Raw genomic sequence first — 27,251 nt, 5'->3', positions numbered from 1 at the left:
GCGGGCGCAAATTGCAAGAGTTCTGTATATGAATTCTAAAAACAGCATTGCACTTGCGATTGTATTGGTTTCTGTACTGTGTGTGTGCTGTTATTGTTGTTATTTAATTGTTGGTATGTCTGTTGTGTCCCTTTGGGAAACATCTATTTTTTTTATATCTTTAACTTATTAAAAATGGGTAAAAAGCGTATAAAGTATTTGTGCAAATGTACATATATAACAGGCAGAAGGAAGCATCTCCGATCCCATAAAGTATATACATACATATATTCTTAATCATCATCAATAGCCGAGTCGATCCAGCTATGTCCGTCTGTCTGTCCGTCTGCTGTCCGTCTGCTGTCCGTTAGTAATAAATACTATGTATGAACGGAAAAATCTCAGAACCTAGAGCTAGAGACCTACACTTAAGATGTAGGTCATCCTAGTGACCGCGCAGATCGACTGTGTTTCTGATTTTCGATAACTTACTCCGTTTCCAAGTAATTGATAAAAATCGATATCGAAATCCTGTTATTTGAGCAATTTTGGTAAATAATAAGTGCTAGAGTCACCAAATTTGACGTGTTGCTTCTAGAATAGTATATGTATATATATCAAGTATCTTTTATTTTATAGCTATCACAACCTCATAGCTATGTATAAATCAAGTAAATAAACCAATTTATGCTGCCCGCCAATATAAGCCACAATTTCAATGCAATTGACTTTTTAAGTGGAAATTCTTTGGAAATAAATTTGAACACAAACGTCATCCACCAAATCTTCGACCAAGGAGGAACGGATTTTTCGAAACGTGTGAAACACCCCTCAAATGAATTTGAACAAAGATCTTTGAAAATAAGTTTGAGGCCGATCGGATGGTAAACAAAAAAGTTACATACAAACGTTTTTCGCGATTTTTCCACACTTGCGGGAGGAACTTCCCGAAACCCCGTCTTAACGTGCACCTATGTACATCACATAAGGTAACTGCAGTGAAAATTTCAGCTTCTTACGGTTTGGGCTCTGCTTTGGTCACCAATCTGTCAGTCAGTCAGTCAGGACAAACAGTTTTATATATAGAGATATATAAAACTTACACTGAAATTTTGGGAAAGGTTTTAATAAATTCCGCCCGCAAGTGTGTGTTTGTTTATTTGAGGAGTGTGGAACGGTGTAAAAACCGATTCAAATTGTTGGGCGAAGTTTTAAGTTGTATCCGATTAGCTTCAAACTTATTTACAAAGCCCTACATAAGAACCTAATGAGTACGTGTTTCGGTGATTCTGGAAATTCCTCTGATACGTATTTCACACTTCTCGCAAAAATGTATCCTTCTTTGATACATCAACGGTTGAATGCTCGAAGTTTTGGGCGTAAACTCATTCGCAAAAAAATTCATAGGCGATTTCACACTTTTCGCAAAATGAAGGCCTGATCAATGAAAATGAGTTTCGAAAGAGGCTTTAGGTTTCTGCTAGTAGGCCTTAAGCTTATTTTCAAACCCCAACATAAAAAATTAAGCTTTCAGTGATTTTGGTAATCCCACCAGCAATTCTAAGAAATTTGTCGAAAACTTGTTTAGAATCGGATCGGCTTTAAGCTCATTTTCAGAGATCTTTGCGAAATCAACCGCTCTTGGATGGAAAATAAATGTTAAAGGTTTAATGAACGAACTTTTTTTCGGCTTCAAGAATTTAACTAAAGACTAAGACGGGCGAAAGTTTTTGATTCCAGCATTTAGTTCCTTATTTGATGAACTTTAAACAGATTATTAAATAAATATGAAGTTCAAGATACTACGGGTAGATTTAACAAAATTTGGAATACAGTGTACACAGACCCAGAATATTTCACTTAGGGCATACATCCAGCATTTCCCATAAGATAAGGATAAGGGAAGAATCAGAGTAACAGCATCTAGCGGCATGTGTGCTTTTATTTTGTAAGTATGTGTAGAAGAAAGCTCGGTTGCTCGGCTCAGGGGTCAGGGAATCTCCTAGTTGGACACTCGCGATTCTTCCGACTATAGCCCTCTTACTTGTTAGTATATAGTATATATATTCTTGATCAGCATCAACAGCCGAGTCGATTTAGCCATATCCGTCTGTCTATCTGTCCGTCCGTATGTATGAACGCAAGGATCTATTAACCTATAAGAGCTAGAGACTTGAAATTAAGATTCAGTTATTGGTGTGGCTGTTGGGTAGAGTCGGCGGAAAGTAGTGCGGTATGTTGCGAGTTCGAACCTTACTAAGGAACGCTTTTTTTTTGGCTGGTGTAGCTGTTAAGTAGAGGCGGCAGCAAGTAATGCGGTCAGTTGCGAGTCCGAACCGTGCCAAGGGAACTTTTTTTTTATTTATCTTTATTACTACTAAAGTGAACGAGCGCATTGGTGTTGGAATAAGAGGGTTCAGGGTATCGCATAGTCGGGAGCTCCCGACTAGAACCTTACTTGTTTATAAATGGAAACAAAAATAGTTCGTTCAGCGGTATGGATCCAATTTCGCGCAAAACTCAAAATAAATCCAACGCAACAATGCTGATAATTTGCTAGTGTCACCGACCTTTATTAATACAACAACTGTACGCGAGAGACAGCTCTGGCATTGCTCTTTGCGCTCAACAAGGTTCAACACCTTGCCATGCATTGCTTTTCATCGATTTCACCGGTTTCGGTGAAACCTACTACATCGCTCACAACTAGAGTAACAACAACAACTCCAGCTGCCCGACCTATATTCAGTTGTAATAACAAAACCTGTCATTCCTACGGAGCTCAGTTGTCGGGACCGTTATGGGCATTCCTAATAACAAGGCGAAAGCTAAGTATATAAAGCTAATATATTGAAAGACTTTGAAAATAAATCAAAGCTTACGACAGTACCAAAAGCGAACCTTTAGACGACAATTGATTTAAAATATTAGCCAATTTAACTAATAACATATTATTAATAATTATTAAGCTAGTATGGAAAATATTATAGAAACAAATATGCGTATCAAATCTAAGAACTTTGACCGAATTTTAACAAGTAATAAAATAATTGGAAATAAGAAACAGACGTTTGTGACATGGCTTTGACGACTCTCGCTGTTATGGGACAAGAGTATTACAAGAGTTTCTAAAAGGGTGTAAACATAAACTATGACCTATAGGTCGTTCGGTGTCGAGTCGTTCGTTATCATTGCTTAAAAGTGACCTAATTTCAGACTCTAGAACTGCAAACTGTAAAGAATCTGCTTCATGCGCTACTGATAGAAAAATCCAAACACGACACAGTCAATTTTCCTCAGACCCCAACGTTATTATACCCTGAAACCATCAAAAATTGGTAAAAAGGGTATCATGTATTTGTGAAAATGTATCTAACAGGCAAATGGAAAAATCTTCCACCCCATTAAGTATATATATTCTCGATCAGCATCAATAGCCAAGTCGATCTAGTATCCGTAGTCCGTATGTATGAACTAGCTAGAGACTTGAAATTGGAATGTAGGTCCTCCTTGTACATGCGGAGTACTTGTGCTTGTTTCCGATAATCGAAAATGTTCACCGTTTCCAAGCAATCGATAAAAATCGATATCGAAATCCTGTTTTTTTAGCAAAGTTCGTAAATTATAAGAGCTAGAGACACCAAATGTTACAAGTAGCTTTTTGAATAATATATCAAATATCTTTCATTTTATAACTATTACCACAGTCATAAAGTCCTACTTAAATATTCAAACTGTTTACTTCTGGCATTGCAGTCCTCGGCAGATGAAATGTTTAACTCACCCTGTTATTTACGAAACTAAACAACGAGGATTAGGGTTCGAAACCCTATGTACGAATGTAGTATTGTTTTAGGTAAATGCCATAGTGGCTGGTGCTATTCAAAAAGTTAGGTTTATAGTTTGTAACAATAATAATATAATAACAACTATGGCATTTACCTAAAACAATACTACATTGCTTATATGAAAATAAAAGATCTTATACTACCGGCGTTTCCTTTAAAGGGGACAGATTACCATTCCGGCGAATTCCATTTCCGGCGTAACTTTTGTAATTTAACATTATAGACATCATTACGCTTATAAGAACCCTCATACCAACTTACAAGCTCTTGCTATTTTAAATAGGCTACCTTACAAATATCTGGAAATGTTGAAATCTAAGCTAGCATTCATCGAAGCAACACGTGTTCCTCCGCTTAAGTGCAGGTAATTCACGTTTAAGCAAACTCCACTAACGAAGAATAATATGAGAATGCCGCACTCACCTACAGCAATTGTACCACTAGGAACCGCCACTAGTAATTGTACCAGAGTATTTAAGCAGGAAAACAGTGCGTTCAACACGTCAATCAACTTTCTTCAACTAGCTCAAAGCATCCTCTGTGGAGAGCTAATCAATTAGTTAAAATAACCACCCGACGAATGGGCCTGCACTGATTAGTTCGCTATAAATCTCTTTTAAACTTCATCCGTTACCGGCTTTCTTAGGTCATTCTGACTCGCTGCCATATCGCACAAAGAGAAATAATAAAAGCCTTTGACTATCCATTAAAATGAATAAAACCCATTATTTTAACCTTACAAATCCATAGGAAGGGTAAAAAACATCCATTATTGTGCAGACGTAAAAACATGCTGCTTTTTCTCCGAATAGACCAATTCACATTTTCAACGCAGAATTTCGACTTTCTAGAAAAGCATGGGACCACTATACAATCACACTGTTAGATACATCTGTACTGCTTTCGAAAGCAGAGCATGTTTCCCAGTTGCTTACGCTTTTGTCTGTTTCTGCTTTGAGGACCTGATGTACGAGATCGATCCAAAAGTCCACTAGTAGCTACTGCACAGCTTGCAGAGCACTTAGAAGCCATACAATTATGCATTCGTGTAACGAACGATTAACAACAAGTAACGTACTAGATCCATAAGCTGTGGCTCATCTACGGTTTAACGGCTTACTTAGCGTAAGCAAATCGAAGCCAAGAATACTCAATTAATTTTCCGATTCTTGATAATTCTTTAAAATGCTTTCTTATCGACCAGTATAATAGGCTCAGTGTTAACAGCAGTTACATTGAAATCACTTATGAAATTTAGTTTAAGTTATCAACCGGACGCTAAAGTAAGTATATCTGAAAAGACAGCATTTAAAAATCTAAACCTTTTTGGCAAGCTCCGTTACAGCGTTAGAGCTTGTACAGCATGCGGAAAACTACGCACACAGTGCTTGTTTATTTTATTTTCCTGAGGAACCATAGTGATAGGAATATCTATCATCTTTAATTAAAAGGCTCAACTCCCTTTAAGCCTACGAAAAACGTTATCGAAACATACGCGCACACTGTATGAGGCTTTGATGGCTACAATAGCACATAATGTTTTGGATCTTCTACCAAAGATAAGAGTGTGTCTACATAACTACGATCATACATTAATTCAAAGCCGTGTATAAAATGCTTTCCCACCGCAAACACTATATTTATTGATGACGCTTCTGGAAGTATATAGTTTGAACAACATGTACATTGATTAATAGAAAGGATCTAATGTAATTTGCTTAAATGGGCATTCTTTGTGGCTTAAATGGTCTAGGTATCCGTTTTAAGCACTCTAAGTAGGCATATGCGAACCTGTTCCAAGAAATACGCTAACTCCTTATTAAATCATTTCAAGCCCCCATTCAACCAATTAAATTTGAAATGATGAAAATCAAAACATATGTTTCATACATTATTATTATCATTATTCTCCTACTAGTCTTATCTCTATATATAAAACTGTTTGTCCTGACTTACTGACTGACTGATTAGTGATCAACGCACAGCTCAAACCGTAAGAGCTAGGAAGCTGAAATTTTCACTGCAGTTACCTTATGTGATGAAGGTGCACGTTAAGACGGGGTTTCGGAAAATTCCACACGCATGTGTACAAAAAAATACAAGCTTTAGTTAATATCTTATATTAAGCAAGCGTTCAATACTAAACATAAAATGACATGCCGAAACCTTTCCTCATTTCCAATACAATTTAGTAAAATCACATGAGATGTAAAAGTAGTAAAAAGTACCGAGAATATAATAGTTTTCAACATAAAAAATAAGTTAAATATATATTCTTTTCATCAGTCTGTGTATCGAAATCGGCAACTGGAAGATCTATTCTTAAAATTTTAAGCGTAGTCTATATATTGCTCGGGCAGATTAAATTAATTTCAATAGATCGATAATCTTACCTTTTACAGCGAAATCGTACAAGATCATTTGAATCGAACATTTGAGGGGAACAGCCTTGCAATTAAATGTATGCACACCTTTAAATAACATATTTATAAACGTGAGCGAAGGCATACAGACTATACAGGGTATACATTATCAATATCCTAATTGGGTGCACTGGTGTTTGTGTCAATGCGCTTACAGGGTATACAAATATTGATAAACTACTTTATTCGTTGCCTCAGCTACCTCGAATTTTTAAATCCCAAATATAGAAATGTGTATGCATGATGTATACAAAATGAATGCTTTTACTAAACTACGCGATTTGCGAAAATACGCAAGCAGATTCAAAAACCGTGAAAATAATTATCTTTAATGTCTGCGGTGCGAAAAAAATTATATTACTCGTAAAACGGACGCGATGCATTTCTTATTGCCTTCAATTTGCGTAATTAATGACCCTAAAATGTATATATATTCCTGATCAGTATCAACAGCAGAATTGATTCACTGTACTCCTTACATACATACATGCAAAAAGTTATTAACGTGGAACTACTATATCAAATAGCTGTCATAAGTACGATAGGTCGAAAAGAAGGTTCTTGTAGGAAATTCTTTTTATACCCTGAATCCATTGAAAATGGGTAAATAGTAGTGCTTGTAACAGGCAGAAAGATGCTTCTCCGACCCCATAAAGTATATATATTCTCGATCAGCATCAACAGCCGAGTCGATCTAGCTATTTCCGTCTGTCTGTCCGTCCGTCCGTATGTATGTATGAACGCAAGGATCTCAGAACCTATAAGAGCTAGAGACTTGAACTTTTAGCTGTAGGTCCTCCTAGTCCATGCGCAGTACGAGTTTGTTTCGGATAATAGATAGCTTACTCCGTTTCCAAGCAATCGATATCAAAATCCTGTTTTCTGAGCAAATTGGGTAAATAATAAGAGCTACAGTCACCAATCAGTATCTTTCATTTTATACCTATCGCCACCTCCCCGCTACCACCGTAAAGCTATAAATCAAGTAAATAAACCAATTTACATATGCTGCCCACCAATATAATAATATATAATATATAATTTTTAGAGTACACGAATATTTTATAGTACAATAAGATCTACTGCTGAAAATGTCATCAAGATTGGTTAAGAAACACGAAAGAAAATGTGTTTTGGCTGCCCACGTGTTAGCGGCAGCTAACAAATTGCGAGAATTTCTGTATACATGTACACACACACATTAATGCGCGTCTGCTTTGAATTCTATCAACAGCATTGTAATTGCGATTGTATTGTTTTTTTGTGCTGCTATTTTAATTCGTTTTTTTCTCATTAGAGCTTAATTATTGGTGTTGCTGTTGAATTAAGGCGGCGGGAAGTGGCGTGGTCAGTTTCGAGTTCGAACCATACAGAGGAAAGTGTTGTTTTTTGGCTGGTGTGTCTGTTGAGTAGAGTCGGCAGCAAGTAATGCGGTCAGTTACGAGTCGATCCCTGCCAAGGTAACTTTATTTTTTTTAATTTATCTTTATTACTACTAATGCAAACGTGCGCGTAGCGCGAGCTGCATTTGGTGTTGCAATAAGAGGGTTCAGGGTATCCCCTAGTCGGGAGCTCCCGATTAGAACCTCTTACTTGCTTGTTTTGATATCTTGCTATATTTACGCCGGCATTTACTAGTTAGAGTTTGCTGCTTATAAGTATATGATCAAGATCGGTCTTCTATGTTGTATATGCCATATTTAGCTTATATAATTTTATAAAAATCAATAAACACCGAAGTTATCAAAAGATGCATTTGCCATATTGTGGGACAGACACAGCATAAATTGCGCAGCATGCGGCGTGTTTATTTGTATATGTGTGTGTTTGTATGTATGTACGTATGCATGGCGAGAACATCGAACTTTAGCAGATCGTTGCTAAAGGGTATCTTCTAATTGGACCCTCCACAATATCAGTTTTATTTTATATACCCTTACGGATGTAATTATAATCACTTGATTTTTTTGGAGAGCCATATGCTTTGAGTGATGGAAGGGCATCGTATGGTTAGCGGCTTGACGCTGTCTACTCTCCCATCCACTGCGTGAAATTATTAAAAAAAAACAATTTTCATTTATTATGTATTTATTTATTTAAAAAAATATTTCATATAAATTTATACATTTTTAACGATCTCCAGAATTAGATTATACAATATCAAAACTCACATATTCTGAAAATAGAAAACTGGCATGTATTTTGATGAAAATAAATTTCAAAGATTAAATGTACAGAGTAAATGTACTTATGCATTTACATACAAGTTTTACACATTTGTGTATGCATACATAACACACTATTATACAACTTGCAATAGCCACTTTTCTTTTCGAAATGTTAGCACAACTATTTTTATTTTATATTTTTTAAGTTGTTAATTTATCCATTGAACTGTATTTATGTATATGGTTTATTTGACAGCACCCATTACATACGTATGTATGTATGTATGTTTTCACTTCACTATAAAAATTTAACTAAATTTGCCGCCAGCGACGCATCATTCCTTTAGATCTTCCCTAATGCTACATTTTATAAGGCAACAGTTTTTGTCCTTTGTGTCGGTAAAAATAAACCAAACAAAGAACAAATCGAAATCAAAAACAGACTGGAACTATCTTTTTTTGTCCCTTTTTTCGACTGGCACTGCCATGCAGACCTCGTGGTGAGTTTCGCGGACCGTTGGCCACCGGCCATGTAGCAATTGACTCAAAAACTCGCATACACGCACACACGAATTATATTTATTTGCGATGTAGAGCATCAAATAGTACAAGAGTCGAATTTAACATTTTATGATGCGTTTATTCGTACTGGTTAGATCAATGGTTTCTTTACGACTGAAATTTAGTTCTGTGTCAGGCTCGTTTACCGTTGTGGGATTTTTTCAGAGTAAATTATCTCAAGCCTTGCTTATACCTTAAGTGGAGCGGCTGAACCACTTTTGATTAATTGCTTGCAATAAGAGCCTTTAGCAGAGAAGCTACGAGGCTCTAGGTAGATAAGTTAGGAATCGTTGAGAAAATTAATAATTAATATGTGTAAATACCAAGTCTATATATATTTTCATATTCGTGTGAATGCGGGGGTGTTATCCTAAAGAGAAATATTCTGGATCTGTGTGTATACACAGTATTATTCGAAAATACATTTGGTTTCTAGCTCTTATATGCTAGGACTAGCAGGTATACCCCGGCGTAGCCCGTGGAATCTATAAAATAAATTCTGTCAAAGATCTTTGAAAATTCGTTTAAAACCGACCGGATAAACAAAAAACTTTTATACAACCATTTTCCGCCAATTTACCACTGTTGTTGGTGGAATTTTCCCACATCGCTGAAACACGTATTAATTAAGTTCTTATGTAGAGCCTTCAAAATAAGTTTGATGCAAATCGGGCAAAACTTAAAGCTTCACCAAAAAAATCTCTGAAGCGTTTGTTTTCGATATTCGATAACTTGCCCCGTTTCCAAGTAATCGATAAAAATCGATATCTAAATCCTGTTTTCTGAGCAATAATAACTTGACATGTAGCTTCTAGAATAGTATATATTTATCAAGTATCTTTCATTTTATAACTATCGCCACCTCCCCGCTACCGCCACATAGCTATAAATCAAGTAAATAAACCAATTTGTATTGCCCACCAATTAAAGCCACAATTTTAATGCAATTGATTTTTTGAGAATATACAAATATTCTATAGCACAATAAGATAAACTGTAGAAAATTTAATTAAGATCAGTTAAGCACAAATTTATTAAAAAAAATTTGTTTTGGGTGGCCTCGTGTTTGCGGCAGCTAGCGCAAATTATAAGAATTTCTGTATACATGTACACACACTCATTCATGCGCGTCTGCTTTGAATTCTATCATCAGCAGTGCAATTGCGATTGTATTGTTTTCAGTGCTGCTATTTTACTTCGTTTAACGAATTCGACACCTATCTAGGAGACATATTTTTAATTTTTTTTTTTTACTTTACAATTGAATTACTACTGAAGCAGGGTTCAGGGTATTCCCTAGTCGAGAGTTCCCGACTAGAGCCTCTTACTTGTTTTTCGTATAGATCTTTGAAAATAAATATGAACACGAAACGTCACCCACGAAATCTTTGAACCCCATTTCCACCAAAGAGGAATGCATTTTTCAAAAAGTGTATAACACCCCTCAAATGAATTTGAACAAAGATCTTTGAAAAGTTTCATACAAACTTTGTTCGCGATTTTTCCACACTTGCTGGTGGAAGGGTATGGTAACTACAGTGAAAATTTCAGCAACTTATCTCTTACGGTTTGAGCTGTGCGTTGATCACCAATCAGTCAGTCAGTTAGTCAGGACAAACAGTTTTATATATAGAGACTAGCGGGTATAACTCGGCCTTGCCCGTGGCACGTATAAAATAAATGTTCTCAAAAAGCTTTGAAAATGATTTTAAAACTGATCGGACGGTAAACAAACAACTTTCATACAAACGTTTTCCGCCAATTTACCACTGTTGCTGGTGGGATTTCCCAAATCGCTGAAACAAGTATTCATTAAACTCTTTCGTAGAGCTTTGAAAATCAGTTTGAAGCAAATCGGACATAACTTTAAACTTCACCAAAAAATCTTAGAATCGCATTTCTATCGAGCAAGCTTGGATTCTGCGAAAAAGTGTAAAACACGTCTCAAACGATTTTTCGTATAAATCTTTGGAAATTAATTTGAACACGAAACGTCACCCACCAAACCTCTGACATCCATTTCCACCAAAAAGGAAAAAATTTTTTGAAAAGATTGGAACACCCCTCAAATAAATTTGAACAAAGATCTTTTAAAATGAGTTTGCGGCCGATCGGATTGTAAACAAAAAGTTTCATACAAACTTGTTTCGCGATTGCGGGTGGAATTTTCCGAGACCCCGTCTTAGCGTGCACCTTCATTACAAAAGAAAACTATTTTAGAAATTTGAGCTTCCTAGCTCTTACGGTTTGGGCTGTGCGTTGATCACCAATCAGTCAGTCAGTCAGTCAGTCAGGACAAACAGTTTTATATATAGAGATGTATAGGTTCAAAAATTAAAAGTTCGATTACGGTTTTGGTGTACGATCCGGGGCTCAAAGATTGTATGAGGGCCGATTAAAGCTTAGTACGGTCTACTTCAAACATGTTTTCCAAGCTCTACATAAACACAGTGAAAACGGGTTTCACCGACACTGGGGAAAAGTGGCGAAAAACGGTAACATGCAATTTTATTGTTTATAATCTGATCAGTTTCAGACACAATTTTGTTAACATTGAGAAAACTAATGTATTTTACACTTTTTGCGAAATTCACCGCTCTTCGGGAGGTATCCGTCTATCGAGGACTGCTGCTCGTACTGTGAATCGAGACAAGTTCAATGTCGTAGGCAGTTAAACTAGTATGTGCGTGGTGATGATTGTAAATAATTTTTGGATGAATTAATAATAATTGATTATGGCGGGCACTCACCGACAGTTTTGATAATCTGAAAGTTATCAAAATGATATTTACGCACACCCTTTGCTGTTTGAATGCTGTTACTTTCTTCGGACTCTTCGTCAGTCTCCTCATCGCCAGTATCATTGCTGTCGTCATTATCGCTTTTATCGGAGTCCTCGTTATTGGTAACATCATCTGTGTCGTGACCATCGTCCTTCCCATCTTCATCGACGGTGTCATTATTCACAGACGCTGTTGTGACGCTGCTGCTACTACGACTGCTGGCGCTGACGTGTGTGGATTGCGTATGTTTTTTTTGCTGCTGTTGCGATTCTTCTTCTTCTTCATCGCTTTCCTCGCTATAATCCGATTCTAATGGATCTGATGACTCACTAGAGGCCATACTACAGCTTCCTCCGCGCACGTCGCTACCGACAGTGCCAGGACCTAACTTAAATGTAAATGTGGCCTCTGTATTAGCGTTATTTGTTGTTGAGCTGGTTGTAGGATTAAGCTTCTTGTTCTGCAGCGATGACACTGGTGTCAAGTGGCTTTCGCTTCCTGGTTTTATTTGTGATGAGGTACTGCCTTTTGTTGATGCTGAAGTTTTGCCGACACCTGCAATCGGTGTGCAAAAACGAGCGCATGTAGCTGTCGACATTGCGGCACTCGTAACCCCACTATGGTTTATCTGTAAACAAATATAAAGAAAAAAAAAGTTAGAATTTGGAATGTTGTGATGAATTAAAATAGGAGTGAATTATTAATTCTTAAGACGGGAGACGAACTGCAAACTATTTCTTTCCAAACTGTCTAGATGAACCTTTACTAATTATTATTACACCAGGTGTGAGACAGAAGGACCCACATCCGATCCCAATTAACTAACAATCTGCTTATCTGCCAACCGACCATCGGTCAGTATAATCGCGTCAAGTTCCGAGATTTTCATAAAAGCTTGATACACTAAATATTCAATTTATCTAGGCTCTCATTTAAACAATAATTGTTCCTGTTTAGGCGTATGATAACGTAGTCCGATGTTGATAAGATTTTGCACTTATATAAATAGCATAGTGAAGCTCTTGAAAGCTAAGTTCGGTTACTCATACAATATCTGATTTATCGACCAATTCTTCCCATAGAAAATAATATACCTAGCCGGTATTTCCTGGCCTTGCCCAGGTTAGTTTTGTGCCTGACATTTTAAATTTTACTTTTTAACCCGTGTCCCGTCCGTGACAATTTTAATCTACGTGCAATAACTTTAAAAAAAAAATATGATTAAAGTCCAAAAAACTAAAAGTTTGTATCAACGGTGTTCGCACTTGTTAAACTTGTGGGGAGTATCTAGAAGCCGAAAAAATAAACTTTCGTTCATAAAACTTTCTCAAAAAAATTTGAAAATATGTTTAAATCCGATCTAATTGTAAACACGCATGTATTAAGCTCTTATGTTGTGCTTTGAAAATGAGTTTGAGGCCGATCGGACGAACCCCTTGACCGCCAATTATCCTCCATTAGGGGATTTCCAATTTCAATTGAATTTGAAGATTTCGATCTAGCCATGTCCATCCGTATGTATGAATGAGTCGATGTCAGATGTATAAGTTAAAACTTTCATAAATATCGGACAATAAACAATGAAGTAAATCACATAGTGGGCGGCTAAGAGAAAAAGAAGCGCAGCCGCAGGGTGCATGTGTGTATATCTGATTTTGTGTATGTACAGTACGACCTCGCTCAACGCAACCCTCGTTACACGCAACTCCTCTATAATCGCAATACCCGATTTCTTAACATTGTAGAAACAGCTGTTCAGAAAAGTATAAATTGTAGAAGTACAGACCACAATTTCTCAATTTTTAAAAAAATAAATAAAGTAAAATGAAATCCTTGCTTTGAACACAGAACTATTCGATTTACTTTAATTTTAATGGTTAGCAAAGGCATTTTTTTTTTGGAAATAGGTCTCGTGGCCAACAGAAAATTTTCCCTCGGTTTTTGCAACCACCTCAGTTTTTGCACTTGGCCAAATTTTAATAGGTTGCGTTGAGCGAGGTCGTACTGTATAAGGATGAAGCGAAAATTCTTATGAGGACAGCTCAGGGTGAGTTTCAAGGAATCTCAAAGTCGGTCATTCTGAACCGGAGCACTTGTTGAAAATAAGTTTGAAACCTAACGGATGACAAGTATGTTTGGTATGTTATGTGTGGGTATGTTATTTTTGGGGAGACCAAACATGGCCTCAGTGTTCACTTAACCCATAAGAACTAACAATTATAACAATTCAGTTTCCACCATCTTAAGGTTTTGCCAGAATATTTTTTAGCACTCAGTCACTCAGCACAAACATTTTTGTTTTTTTTTTTTTTGTATATTGACGTATATAAATAATTATATATATATGTTCCCATAAATTCGAATATGTGCTAATATATGTGATATAGAGAAGTGTGCAAGGTATCTCCTAGTCATGCTCTCTCCACATGAACACTCTTACTTGTTACACATGGAAATACTGATTACTCACCAAACACGCAACGTCACTGTATGTCCGATCTACGCCGACTGCCGCTGCTTATATACTCTTATACTTTCACAAGTCAAAAAGGTATATTGGTTTGGAGCAGAGTCCACCTTGCTTTTCGTATTTAGCACATATTATGTACGCAATTTGTTTAACGCTTTTAAAGCTAGATTTCATAGACAAAGTGTTAAGAATAAAACTTTTGTCTTCCTCAGTTTAAGGCTAATCACCAAAATTTTAAATAAACAAATTTGTATTTTCTGAGCTTACAGTTTGAAGGGTAACAGTCTTAAGGTAACGAATCCAATAACCAAGAAGTCCCTTTAAAACCAGGCTTAAGCCGTTATTACAGAGAATAAAGTATCGTGTGGTTGATTGTACCCGACTGCAACGTGGGACATGACATACCCTGTACCCCTTACCAACGGTTATAATTATTTTATAAAAATGTTGTTACTTTTGTTAAATGTGCATTCAAAGGACCGTCAGGCTATCGAATCCCGCCCCGAAAATCACTAACGTACATCTTATAGAATTTTAAAGATATCATTTATCATCAATCTTAAGTTGCTGTGTTATTATACTGATAACAGAGTATTGCGTAGTCGAGAGATACGAACTCTTACTTGTTTGGTTTTCTCAGCGATCAGTTTTATTGTTGCTATTGCTGCTCTGACAGTCTGTCTCACGGTACAGTTCAGAATTTTCTATTCGCCGGACTGGAGCAAAATTCGAACGGTTGCGAAATTTTTAAAAATAAATATGTTACTTTGGCGTGCACGATTTTTCTTCTGCTTTTTATTTTGTCTGGCAATTTTCTTTGCCCACGAACAGAAATAACCGCGCGTTGTTCCGCTGGCTGAGATAGGTGTAGGTTTACATATGTATATGTTTATAGGTGTATGATTAATAGGCACTGAAAACTAACAATACCAGGTTTTTTAAATTGTGTTTTGTACGGCGGAAAATTGTGCCACTTTCCACGCTTTTGTAGACCGAAATTTCGTAAATATTACTCTTTGGCTGGCTTTTTATTTATTTTGACCTAATGACGACTTATTGCTCATTGACGACGACGACTTCAATTTGGAGATCTTGAGTATCCGGTTTAATGCCAATTGCACTGACTCGCGATTTTCCGAATGCTGATGAACAATGCAAGCAATACCAATTGCAAATCTTAATTTTGTTTACCAATGAATATTTCAAATTTAATTTGTATAACACATTCCCCTTTTTACGATTTTTAGTTTTCTTTTAGTAAATATTCTTTATTTATTTATTTATTTTCTGTTGATCTGCAGCCAAAAACAACACTGACCAGCCGCTTTCACGATTTACACGAAACTGAAATATAAAATCTGCGAATCGCCTGCTGCTAGCAGCTCTCGCTGTTACCCTCAACGACGACGTCGTCGCTGTCGTTGATGCTGTTGTGTATTTGTAGCTGATGTGCAAACTGGTGTGGAGGATGATGATGAGTTTGGCTGCTGGCTGAGATGCTGCCAGAGATGTCGAATGCTTGTGTTTGCTCTTGGCCATGTGCGACAATTTGTGTGTGTGTGTGTGTGTGTGTTAGAGTAAGCGAATGTCTTAGAGAGTCTGTGTTGAGCATGAAATGGCATCAGTTGCAGGATCACTAAAATGTATATGTATCATCGGAGAAAACATAACTGAACACAAAATCGAGCCTATATGATAATATAGCCTGCTGATAATTTTAATATTTCCCTGTAGTTCTGTGTGAGAGCGGTGGCCTATTGTCTTCTTCGTATGCCACCAATGATACAGCGCAGTGCCAGTCGATAAACGTACAAAATCAAAGACAGCTCAACTTTGTTTTTGACGATCTTCTGTTCTTTGGCTTGTTTTTAGCGGCGCGATGTACAGAAACTTGTACCTTGCTCTTAATGCAGATTCGTTATTCTCTTTCGGACACTATCGAGAACATGCTGACATGTTCGTAAAAATACATGTTGTTGTTAATGCTCTTTAGAAGAAGCATAAGAGAAGATCAGAAGGAAAGAAGTGTCGGTGGCGTCAAATTTAGATTTATCTATAAAGTGCAAGGGCAAACATTTGTAAATAAGTTATAATACCAGAAATTAAACTAAGTAAATACTGTTCAATTGCTTAATTTGCATTGTACAAAATATAACACATAATCAGCTAAGCTAAATACATATGTAAATATGAAAATACATTTACTTTTGTTCATACGTAAATACACAAATTTGAACAATTAATATCTAAAAAGTGATATATTTCAAAAATTTTTATTATTAATTTAATAAAAAGGGCTTTTACTTTCCGTTTCTGAATTGCGGTTAACATATTTCTGGTAGCTGTAACAAAATGTATAAATTTGTATGCAATCTGATTTTTATAAATTAATTAAATAGAATTGATTGTTGAATTATTGAATATACATTTTAATATTATGTAACAAATTTTTTCCAGATCAGTCGCTTGCAAAGCAGTAGACCGCGGGTCGCTGATTTCATTGCGAACGCAAAACAGGGGATTCCTGCAAGACGAGGTAGTAGATCGGTGCTAGAGCTTACCGGCTCTTAGGGATGGAGACCGGTCGTTCGGACCTGACAGGACCTATGGGCCTGTCATAGGAAGGCGGCAATTGAGACGGCTAGCTTCAGGAATGTTGATGCTAATTTCAATGCCCATCGTAATAACCCTTGACAAGGTTAGCGTTTCATTCATTTACTATGGCACGGTCGCCCAGGTGCATCTGTAATTATTTAATTAATTATATTAAAAGTTAGCTGCAGCTACGCATGCATCTGTACTACATACATATGTAAAAGCATTTTTCCTCTCTGTCTGGGTAAGCTACGAAGCTGAAATACTTACTAAAGCTGCCTTTTATGTCTAAAGTGAGAACTAAGACGGTGTCTTTAAATATTCAATCCTCAAGTGTCGGAAAAATGAGGTTAAAGTTTTTAGGAAAAGTTGGCATAGTTGTTATGCCAAAAAATTTGATTAATTTGTTATTTATCACAAATAATAAGAGCATTCATAATTTCTTATATCCACTAAAAGGCTGTCATTTGTATATTTTGACAGACCTAATTTAATCGAGAGAGAATTAACAATTTGTAGATTGTACCGTAGCAGGGACAATGGGGCTCTGATCTGAAGAACCGGTGTAAGATCTCAATGGTCATGTCAGTTAAATTAATGAAAATGGGGCCGCTTTTTGGGTTTTTTATACTTTGTTCAATAAAATATTAAATTGATAAGAATAAAATAACATGGAGATATACATACAAATTGTATACAGATAACCGAAACTCCGTACTTTTGAGTCATATATATATGAGTTGATCACATAAATCCCTTATTTCTCACTTGTCATCTGTCGGAAACGCAGAAAAAGACACCATACTGTCATCGTAAAACTGTATCTCTAAAAATTTTGCTAATTTGCCAGATCAAAGTCTGTTTCAGTGTGACCAAATTTAAGAAGCATTCAATACCATATAACAGGCAGTGAGGTGGGCAAAAGGAATATTTTAACGCCGTTTTCTACTACGGTCTCGTCCATATCATTTGTGAAGGTGTACGTTAAGACGGAGTTTCGGAAAATTCCACCCGCAAGTGGGAAAAACGTTTGTATGACACTTTTTTGTTTACCATCCGATCGGCCTTAATCTAAATTTCAAAAATCTGTGATCAAATTCATTTGAGGGGTGTTTCACACTTTTCCAAAAATGTATTCCTCCTTGATGACAATGGGGGTCAAGGATTTGATGGATGACGTTTCGCGCTCAAATTCATTTTCAAGGATCTATATGAAAAATCATTTGAGACGTGTTTCACAATTTTCGCAGAATCAGGATGCTTTGAAAAGGATGCGGGGAAAAGTGCGATTCTTAGATTTTTTGGTGAATTTTTAAGTTCTGTCCGATTTGCTTCAAACTTATTTTCAGAGCTCTACATAAGAACTTACTAAATACGTGTTTCAGCAATTTTGGAAATTCCACCCACAACAGTGGGTAGTTAGCGAAAAATGTTTGTATGAAACTTTTTTGTTTACCGTCCGATCAGTTTCAAAATCTTTTTCAAAGCTTTTTGAGAACATTAATTTTATAGCATACGTGCCACGGTCAAGGCCGGGCTATACCCGCTAATTGTTATATATTTGTAACGATTCTATATCTCAATTTGTTGAGTTACAGCCTTATTCCACTGTCCACATTTCTTCCACATTTTTGAAAAGGTTACATTTTTTAAAAATGTGTAAAATGCGGCCTATTCGTTTTCCCTTAAGAAAACACATTTTACACATTTTTCAAGAATGTCACATTTTTGAAAAATGTGTAAATTCGCCCCGAACAGTTCGTGATTTTTGCGATGATTTATCGAGTTTTCTATCGATGTTGTGAAAAATGTGAAAGTATCAAAGTATCATTACTATAAACAGCTGATATAGCACCGAAAGCGATAACTTTAAATTATAATTTTCAATTTTAATAATCGCTCAGTTTTTAACATTCAAAGATGGCCAAATCCCGCAAAGAGTCCATTAAATGGAGCCCTTACTTCGAGGTCGTATTATTTAACTTTTGGTAGAAAAACTTTGCGGCGCTTATGTAAATCAAAGCAACTCGATCAGCTGTTTATTTAAATAAACGGTACTCTTGCATGTTACCGACAACCGACACTTTCAATGTAACACCAATATGTGAAACTTGAAAATGTGGCATTTCTTAAGCATAGTGTACAAAGGCTATTATTTATAATAGTGCGTCCTGAAATTGATTTAGATTTCGCCGATCAGCTGCTTACCTCACCAAAAGTGTAGTGTGCCCATTAAGGAGGGTATCCTCAAGATAAAGGGAAATCAGCTCGAAAGTTGATTTTTAGATTTGATTTATTATTTATTTATTACGTTATCTGCTTGTGTGACCGTTCTCTTCAAAGAGAACTACGATATTTAGACGATAAGTTTTTAGTACATCGCTAAAAAAAAGGTCATTCACTACGAAAATGTAAACAAACGTAAAAACCAAGTAAGTATTGAACACAATATGATATACATATATCTCTATTTATTTAATATGTCTTTCTTTTAACCGTCTGACTTGGAGTGTCGACACCGAAAACATACTAATTGATATATGGCAAGAAAATATTGGTGACTTCAAACTGGATAATCTCAACCGGAAATAGAAGTAAGTTTTACGTTGCAGTGAAAATTAGTCCATTTTATAAAAATTAACCAATTATTGGGCTCGTTTAAGGGCCATGCTCCAGTCACGGTGGATAACCATTGTACTCATAGTGTTTAATTATTTAGTTAATATGCGTATTATATTTTGCAGACCATCAAGCTGAGCTGGTCAGCATCACCCGTGACCGGCTTAAACTTGCACGGGAAATGCAAAAAACCGAACAGGAGCACCAGCAAGCGCAAAGGAACACGCTGAAGGAAATAGCGCCCAGCACTGTACATTTACAGGCACAGCTGATTGAATTTTTTCCAAATACAAATAATTAATATTATAAGTAATTATATAACAAAAAACCCATTGTGCCCTTAAATATGTAACAGCAGCCAATTTATTTTAAAAATTCATATTAATCTTTTTTCAGAAGACTTTGTATGGCTGCCATTTGTAAAGATGTTAGATGTTGCCAATGTGAACAGCAGTTTCATATCTTCAATAAATTTCATTCGATTCCCGAAAATGTAGTCAAGTTGATTTGACTATTACATTCTGCTGTTATTCAATATACTTATCTTAGTACAATTCAAGTTTTAATAATTAAATGATTTTTTATGCATTAACTACACGGAATTAAAATTGCTCAAGATTTAAGATAAAAATGCAAAGCAATTTGAAATTGCAGCCAAATCATACCAAATCAAACTTTTTTTTTTAGTAATTTGGCTGCCATCTTAGACTTAGATTTTCTTTCACGAAATCTAAATCAATTTCAGGAATCCCAAAACATAAAAATCTTATAACGCAAAATATTAAAAAAAAAATCAATAGAATAAAACTAAATCAAAAAAGAATATCGTAAAAACGAAACACAGATTGACATTTCGATTTTTCGGTCTCGCTTTCAGTAGATTCTGCATGCATGTAAATGCTTATCATTGGGGACCGATATTGTTATTTAAATTATAACCTTCTAATAATATAATGATGCGACTGTACGCTTCGCATATTGTAATTTTATTTGCTCCCATTAAAAAATTATATGTTTCCCGATTTTCATTAGTCTTTCCCTCTGATCCACAAGTCACCAGGATAATAAAAGGAAAGACACAATCAATTTTAAAGGATCTAAAGTTAATCAGCATACAATTTTTTAAATTGAAAATAAGCTACTGAGCTGCTCTTAAAAAATGAAATGATACTGTTGCAGTTGATACTCTTGATGATAGGATTAAATTTGTCTTAAGACAGACTTGTACGGTCAAATTTATTTCGTGAGCAAAGCTTGGCACGACATGCTTTTATCGTGATTCTCGTGTTATGTGTCACTTTGTCAAAACAGGGCGGTAGTGAGAACACTACGCAATGAAATATATATGTATGATTTCATTCCAGTTATTCGTCTTGTCGAGCTATTTTTGTGTTGATAAAACACCAGTGCCTTACTAAAAATTCGCGCGTTATTGTTATAGAGCAATATCTCTTCTACAAAAAAACTTAATTTCTTCACTTCATATCATAACGTGAAAGTCAAGATATAATGAAAAAAAAAACAATGTTCCATACAATTTAATTTTCGACCGATCGTTCCTATGGCAGCTATATGATATAGTTGTCCGATCCAGCTGGTTTTGACATATGTACTGCGTGCAACAGAAAGAGGCACTTCAGCAAGGTTTCATAAATATAGCTTAAAAACTGAGATACTAATTTGCATAGAAACAGACAGACGGACATGGCTATATCGACTCGGCTGTTAATACTGATCATGAATCTATGTACGTACATATATACTTTATGGGGTCGGAGATGTCTCCTTCTGTGTGTTACACATTTCACGATAAAATTATAATATCTCTTGCAAGGGTATAAAAAGGCTTGCATACCCACTTTTCTTAATTTCGTACGTGAAGGTAACTCGTAAAAGCACTCAAGCGTGTTGGCACAGTGATCGTTGTTTCCGACAACAGAAATTGTGGCACATCTGAGCTAAAATCAATCAAAGCGCTGTTGACTTTTATCCTACTTGACGATGCTTCTTTATTTTATCTTTAATCGACAAAATAGTGCCCGTGTCAAATTTACTGTCAAAATGTGATGGTTGAATTATGATCCACGCGCCCCACCTTAAAAACACCGATATATCGAATTTTTGGGCAGTCCTGCTGTAAAACTTGCCTCCATAATATAAGGCAATTATATGTTGCATTTGACCACTCACGTCCTTGTCCTACAACTGGGCCGTTGACCCTAAAGTGCAGATGGGCAGCAACGGTGTCCGCCTCGTATAAATATGCGTGTGCCGAAATTCGGCACCGATGATGTTGCTGCCCAAAAGTACAACAGGGAGTTCGATTTGGTCAGCGGTCAACGGCGCGCGTGCCGGCTCGAAGCGAGTTGCATGTTGCTCCAAATATTCTGGAAAAGTTTTCTAACCGGCCAATTTTATTTCGCTGTTTAATAAGGAAACATGAATTTATACATTGTGTCACAATATACAAAAATAAAAAAAACTTAAAACTGTCATGCGATCCCGGACGAACGAATTTCGACGCAGCGGCGCACCTCAGCCATGCCCTCGGCGCACGTGTCACCGACGATATCCAGAAGGACAGGCCAAGAAGCGGCCACGGGCGAGACCGAGTGGCAGGTAGAGACAGACGTAGACTCATGTTCGAGACCCCTGCCTGAAAAAAAGATTTTTGCCATCATTAGATTTAGTTCTTTTGTATAAATATATATATATATGTACTTACGCCTAGTTTCACTTAAGAAAATTTCCTAAAGTGCGAACAGCGAAGGAAAGGCCCCAAAAAGTATTGCGTCTGCCAAATAAATAAAAAAGCAAAACAATTAGATTTTTGTTAATTTGTGCACGAGCGATACCCGCTTATATGTATATATATGCCATGCGCCATATGTGCAGAATACCCAATATGATGGCCCTTACCGCCCCATCCAGAGAGCTCTTTGGGCAGGCAAGGTATAATAAGCGCTTTTGACACACATATATAACCTGTACGTATTTATTTCAGCGGTCACTTGCTCCCCCATTGGTGCAATAATTACCTGGTATTTGTAGCTTTCCCTTTGTTTCTTTTTGTATTCTGTAAGATAAATGAAATTTAAGAAATTTAATACACAATTGTGATAATTATAAAACAAAGCAATAATACGCACCTGTTGACGAGCTGAAGACAAAAGTCAGCATGAATAGAATAAATTGCAGAATGGGGATACCCTATAAAATTAGGAGATAAGAGATGTTAAAATTGTTAATAATTATAAGAAACGCAACCAATTATACGCCCTTACTGAAGAGAGAAATGTCCGGCTAAGTCTCAATTGTAGGGGAGAGGGAGATGACAGCCGACACGGGCTGATGCAGGCCATCTAGAGGCCAAAATGAGGGAGATGACATCAGGTGATCGTCTCAGGTAGGGCGGGTACACTGGATCCGGAACCGGGACCCGATCTGGAGAAGTAAAGTGGATTAATAGTGCTTTTTTGTTAATCTATATTGAGCGTCTCACCTTCATTGTTTACATTTCTTGTTGTTACAGCTGTTAGTTTTGTTCATTTGTTAATAGTTCCGGCTGTTTGATGTTATCGATTATGTGGTTCATTTTGAATAGTGTCGTGTAGGTCTGTTTTGCTATAGACGTAGCTTTGTTGATATCGAATGTGCGGACTGCGGGCCAGGGATGGAACCACAACCACCGAGAAACAAGCAGTTCCGTTACATATATTTCATATCATCAATATTTTAATTTATTATAATTTAATCCAAAACGCATTGTTTGTTTTAGCGATTGGGTCCCGTAGATTAAAAAGATACAAAGAAATCGCGGTTTTGACTTAATCTATGTATGTAGTTTTACAAGACAAATTGATTTCCACTCGCAGGTGTTTATATGGTTTAACAACGTAAATAATTAAAAAATAAATAGATTAGTCGTGATAACAGTTTCAAAATGAGTCGAGCATCTATCGACATGCCATCTACCATAGTTATTTAAATTCAAAGATATGCAGTTGTAAATTAAAATTACATATTGCGTGGAAGAATATACATATATAACAGCCATTGCCCACGCCAAGATTTGTGCTACAGATTTTAAATAACTTGAACTCGACGTCTAGTCTCAGTTATATTTTACATAAATATTAGAAAATAAGTTTCGGCTATTACTGAAAATTACGAAGCGGCAAAATACCCTTTTGTTCATAGATTTATAAACCACATACCTCTTCCAGGAGCAGCGTGTTTTTCATTGCTTATTGCTTATTGCTTATACTTTGTATACAGAGAACACAGTAGTTTCGGAAATGATGGATGTGAACGCAATGAAATGTAGACAGAAACTTGCATTTTTATCGATAGTTTCGATTTCTTGGAAGATGCGCATAAACCATTTTAAGTATTTCAATTTTTAGACAGTATAACTAGATTTATCTAAAAATCTGGCGTTTGAAGCTGTTTTATTTACGGAATCTAAACTACGCAATTAACGAACCCTTGGAAAATATATCCTACTCATAGATTTTGTTACGTGTCGGCTTGTTCCTGATACTCTATTAGGGCGGATCTTCACGTGTACAGCGTGCGGACAATTACACAACACTACATTAAATCTGCACATCACTAATCAGCTGATTCAAACGTAAACAAATTAAGAGTGGGAAAACATGTAACAAATTCTTCTAAATCGCAATCGGACATAAGTCGATGACCTTGTTGATGTTTCCAAAGCTAACCCATCCTGTGGTTTTTTAAGATTATCACCCTCTTTTAACTTTAGACTCCCTTTGGCATCATCTGAACGGCATAAAGATTCCCCTCCCCTGCATCGACAAACTAAAGGTCAGAACGTGAGTATAATTTATAGCATTCTTATAGATATGACAATATATAATAACGCATTATTTTTTTTTAACAGGTATACATTTGTCCAATCACGCAAAAAAGGATAACAGAAAAGCACTGCCTTTTGCCACTGAAACAACACTATCAAATTGAAGAATATATTTTGTAAACAAATGTGGATCAAACGATCCACATATATATATTAAGTAGCATACCCACCTCTTCACCCATTCCCTTGCACACATGCGATCACATCTCATCAGCGATCACAACTCAGAAATACATATGTAAGTATTCTAATATAATTAAAAAAATTGTAAACAAAACACAGCCTGCAGACAACATCGACATAAGCCGAAATCAAGCGATCTACTCATGCTGACATAAACATTAAACCCCAAACAACATACCACAGTCTCCGCCAGTTTCCGCTAGATGGCATTCTTAAGCCTGATTGCTGACGCAGTTTAAACTTCGGCTGATGAAATGCTCTCAAAGATGTTAGCATTAGCAAGTTAATAATGAAGTCCCCATTACTGAAAATAAATATTATATTTTTGCAGTTAAATAACTTTCATACAACCGTTTTCCACCCATTTAGCACTGTTGCGAATACAATTTAAAAAACGCCTAATGAAGAATTCAGTTCTTAAGTAGGGATGTAAAAATAAGTTCAAACTTAAAGTATCCTTCAAGAATTGGTTGATTCGCGTTTTCCGACGAAACACGTCTCAAATTAATTTGCAATAAATAAAAAATTTAAAAAAAACGAAAACCTTTCGTTTTCTTCTAATTTACCAGTCACAGTCGAAATTTTCAAAATCGCTTTAACAAATTTTCATCAAATTCTTATGCAGGACTTTGATAATAAATTGGAAACCTTAAGCTTCGCCCAAAAAACGTGGAACGCATTTTCTACCGAGGATGCTTGGATTATGCAGAAAATGGAAAAAACATCTCAGAATTACCTATAGATCCTTGGATATTAATTAAAACATGAAACATTATCCACTTGATTTTTGACTCCTATTTCCACCAAATATGAGACACCCCTAAAATGAAAGCAAGGATATTTAAAAATTAGTTTGAGGTCGATTGTATGGTAGTGGAAAAATTGTACATGTTATGATTATCATCGGATAACTTTTTGGATCGTTATTCAAAATACCTTAAACATATTTTTAATAGCCGTATATCTACGATTTTAAGCGCAAAAATGGTCACGGGTAAGGGTGGGAAATACCAGCTAGTGCCTAATAAATAACCTTGTCGTTCGTAAAGAAAGCTACTAAAAACCGTACATGTGTGTATAGCATACATGCATAGGTTTTGTACATGCTGCCCCTAAACAAATACATTATAAATACATATTGTTATTATGCTGTTTATATTGTCTTTGCCCTGATGATATACAAAAAACTGTGCATATGGGTATTGTAAAAATTTTACTGATCCTTATTTAAATAATAATGAAATATCTTGTGATTTGGTGGAATTAAGAATACTTACAAGTAAAATATAAATTGTTAAATTTTTATATATTAAACTGCTTTCTGTTATTATATCTATTAACATTTTACTTTAGAATAAGTTCTAAGTTAATTAATTAAATTTTTTAAATTATTTTGTAAGCAAAAGTATTAAATGTGTAAAAAAATTTTAATATATTTTAATTTAAGTACTTTTGATTTGTTCTAATTGCTTTAAAAGTTTATGACTGAGTAATTTAGCATAATTTTTAATTTTCTTTTCAACCTCTTTAGATATAATATCTAAATTTGGTCAAAAAAAGAACCAATTGTTACAATAAAGAAACAACATACAACTTTTGCAAAGCACTAAAATTTTCTTTACATTTGTATATGTATGTTTGTGTATGGGTATTTCTGTATGCATATTGTAAATATAATTGTTTGGCGACAGTTGCCGTTTGTGTTAGAAATTAGAGTAATAAGACAAAGAGACGCAAAGTCACTTTGAGCTTTTGTTTCGTTTTAGACTTTATCTTTAATGCATTAGGTTGGTATTCAAAAGCAAAGCCTAACACAAAACAATTTACTATAGGAATCAGCAATAAATCACTAGGAAAATTTGTATCCCAGAAGACCGTGGCATTCAAATCAAAAGGTTATGACGTCACATCTCAGCAATTACAAATTGGAAACATAACATTTGATTGTATATGCATGCTTCTGCTGCTGTCAAAATTCAAAGACAATTATTAGGTGAGCTTCATACATACATATGTATACCAACGCACACAAACACTGTTCATGCGCACAAGCACATACATACATATGTACAATCGAATTGAAATGTACTATGCTGCCAGAAGCTAAGACCTAAAAACGCAATATTTTTTACAAGATATATGAAATAATTAATTGATTATAATCAAAACAAACGACTCGACAATTAATACAGCAGATGAAAACTACGATCTTCGGTAATACACTCTTTTCAGTCATTGTTGTTATTTTTAGCCACTGTTTTGCCTGCGATTCGTAGTCACTTCTTCTTTGCTCGCTTTCAATTTGAAATCGGATGGGTTCATTTTTATTTATTATTTTATTATTATTAACAATTTGTATCCAACGTCAGAGTAAAATTTCGTATTTACTGTACAATTGGCACAATTATAAATAATTGTTCTTTTAAAACATGTGTGTGTGACATGTGTGCCACAACAAACACAGTTTGGCTCAAATGTAGTACATGCATACGTCTGTGACGCAGAAGCTTTTGAAATAATGAAGTTTACAACGTTTTGTTCTGGGCATGAAATCACGGTTTAAGGCTTTTGTGTGCGATCGTTGCTACTGCACCCAATAATAATAAATAATATATTATTCGGAGATGCCTTCTTATGCCTGCTACATACATGTACACAAAAACATTACAAAACAATAATGTTATCTGTCTAGGGCTAAAATCATTGAGTGTTACTGAATGGGTTAAGAGTAAACCAC

The 27,251-nt window shown here is 35.7% G+C and overlaps 1 protein-coding gene and 3 long non-coding RNA genes across 7 annotated transcripts in view; 1 reads left to right on the top strand and 3 right to left on the bottom strand.

Annotated features, from left to right (window-relative positions):
• Positions 1–15,497, bottom strand: part of Pka-C3 (Protein kinase, cAMP-dependent, catalytic subunit 3) — a 33,587-nt gene extending 18,090 nt beyond the window's left edge. Inside the window, exons 1-2 of one of the 2 annotated variants that reach the window (XM_064691161.1) lie at positions 14,856–15,497; positions 11,730–12,390 (exon numbers count right to left, since the gene is read on the bottom strand). In XM_064691161.1, the coding sequence (XP_064547231.1) occupies positions 11,730–12,360 (631 nt within the window). In that variant the 5' untranslated portion in view covers positions 12,361–12,390; positions 14,856–15,497. Of the gene's footprint in view, positions 1–11,729; positions 12,391–14,232; positions 14,383–14,855 lie in introns of those variants that run through there. The other variant, XM_064691162.1, reaches the window with a different exon arrangement.
• Positions 15,498–21,858: 6,361 nt separating this feature from the next.
• LOC135434552 (uncharacterized) lies at positions 21,859–22,522 on the bottom strand. Its single transcript, XR_010437250.1, has 3 exons — positions 22,485–22,522; positions 22,172–22,240; positions 21,859–22,102 (listed from the first exon to the last, which is right to left on the bottom strand). It is a non-coding gene; the product is annotated as an uncharacterized LOC135434552 (long non-coding RNA).
• LOC135434553 (uncharacterized) lies at positions 22,523–26,917 on the bottom strand. 2 transcript variants are annotated; one of them, XR_010437251.1, is made up of 6 exons: positions 26,903–26,917; positions 25,251–25,334; positions 24,693–24,818; positions 22,949–23,106; positions 22,731–22,890; positions 22,523–22,656 (listed from the first exon to the last, which is right to left on the bottom strand). It is a non-coding gene; the product is annotated as an uncharacterized LOC135434553 (long non-coding RNA). The 2 variants fall into 2 exon arrangements; XR_010437252.1 differs by lacking the exon at positions 24,693–24,818.
• On the top strand, positions 23,808–25,160 carry LOC135434554 (uncharacterized). 2 transcript variants are annotated; one of them, XR_010437254.1, is made up of 3 exons: positions 24,027–24,287; positions 24,356–24,569; positions 25,140–25,160. It is a non-coding gene; the product is annotated as an uncharacterized LOC135434554 (long non-coding RNA). The 2 variants fall into 2 exon arrangements; XR_010437253.1 differs by lacking the exon at positions 25,140–25,160 and having other exon boundaries at positions 23,808–24,287; positions 24,356–25,057.
• Positions 26,918–27,251: the final 334 nt, after the last annotated feature.

Source organism: Drosophila montana, unplaced genomic scaffold (assembly GCF_035044405.1).
Source record: "Drosophila montana isolate Dmon_TW-CO22-7 unplaced genomic scaffold, ASM3504440v1 contig_3394_1, whole genome shotgun sequence".
Lineage (NCBI taxonomy): Eukaryota > Metazoa > Arthropoda > Insecta > Diptera > Drosophilidae > Drosophila > Drosophila montana.
The sequence above is the reverse complement of the archived record's forward strand: the minus strand, read 5'-3'. Positions and strand labels throughout refer to the sequence as shown.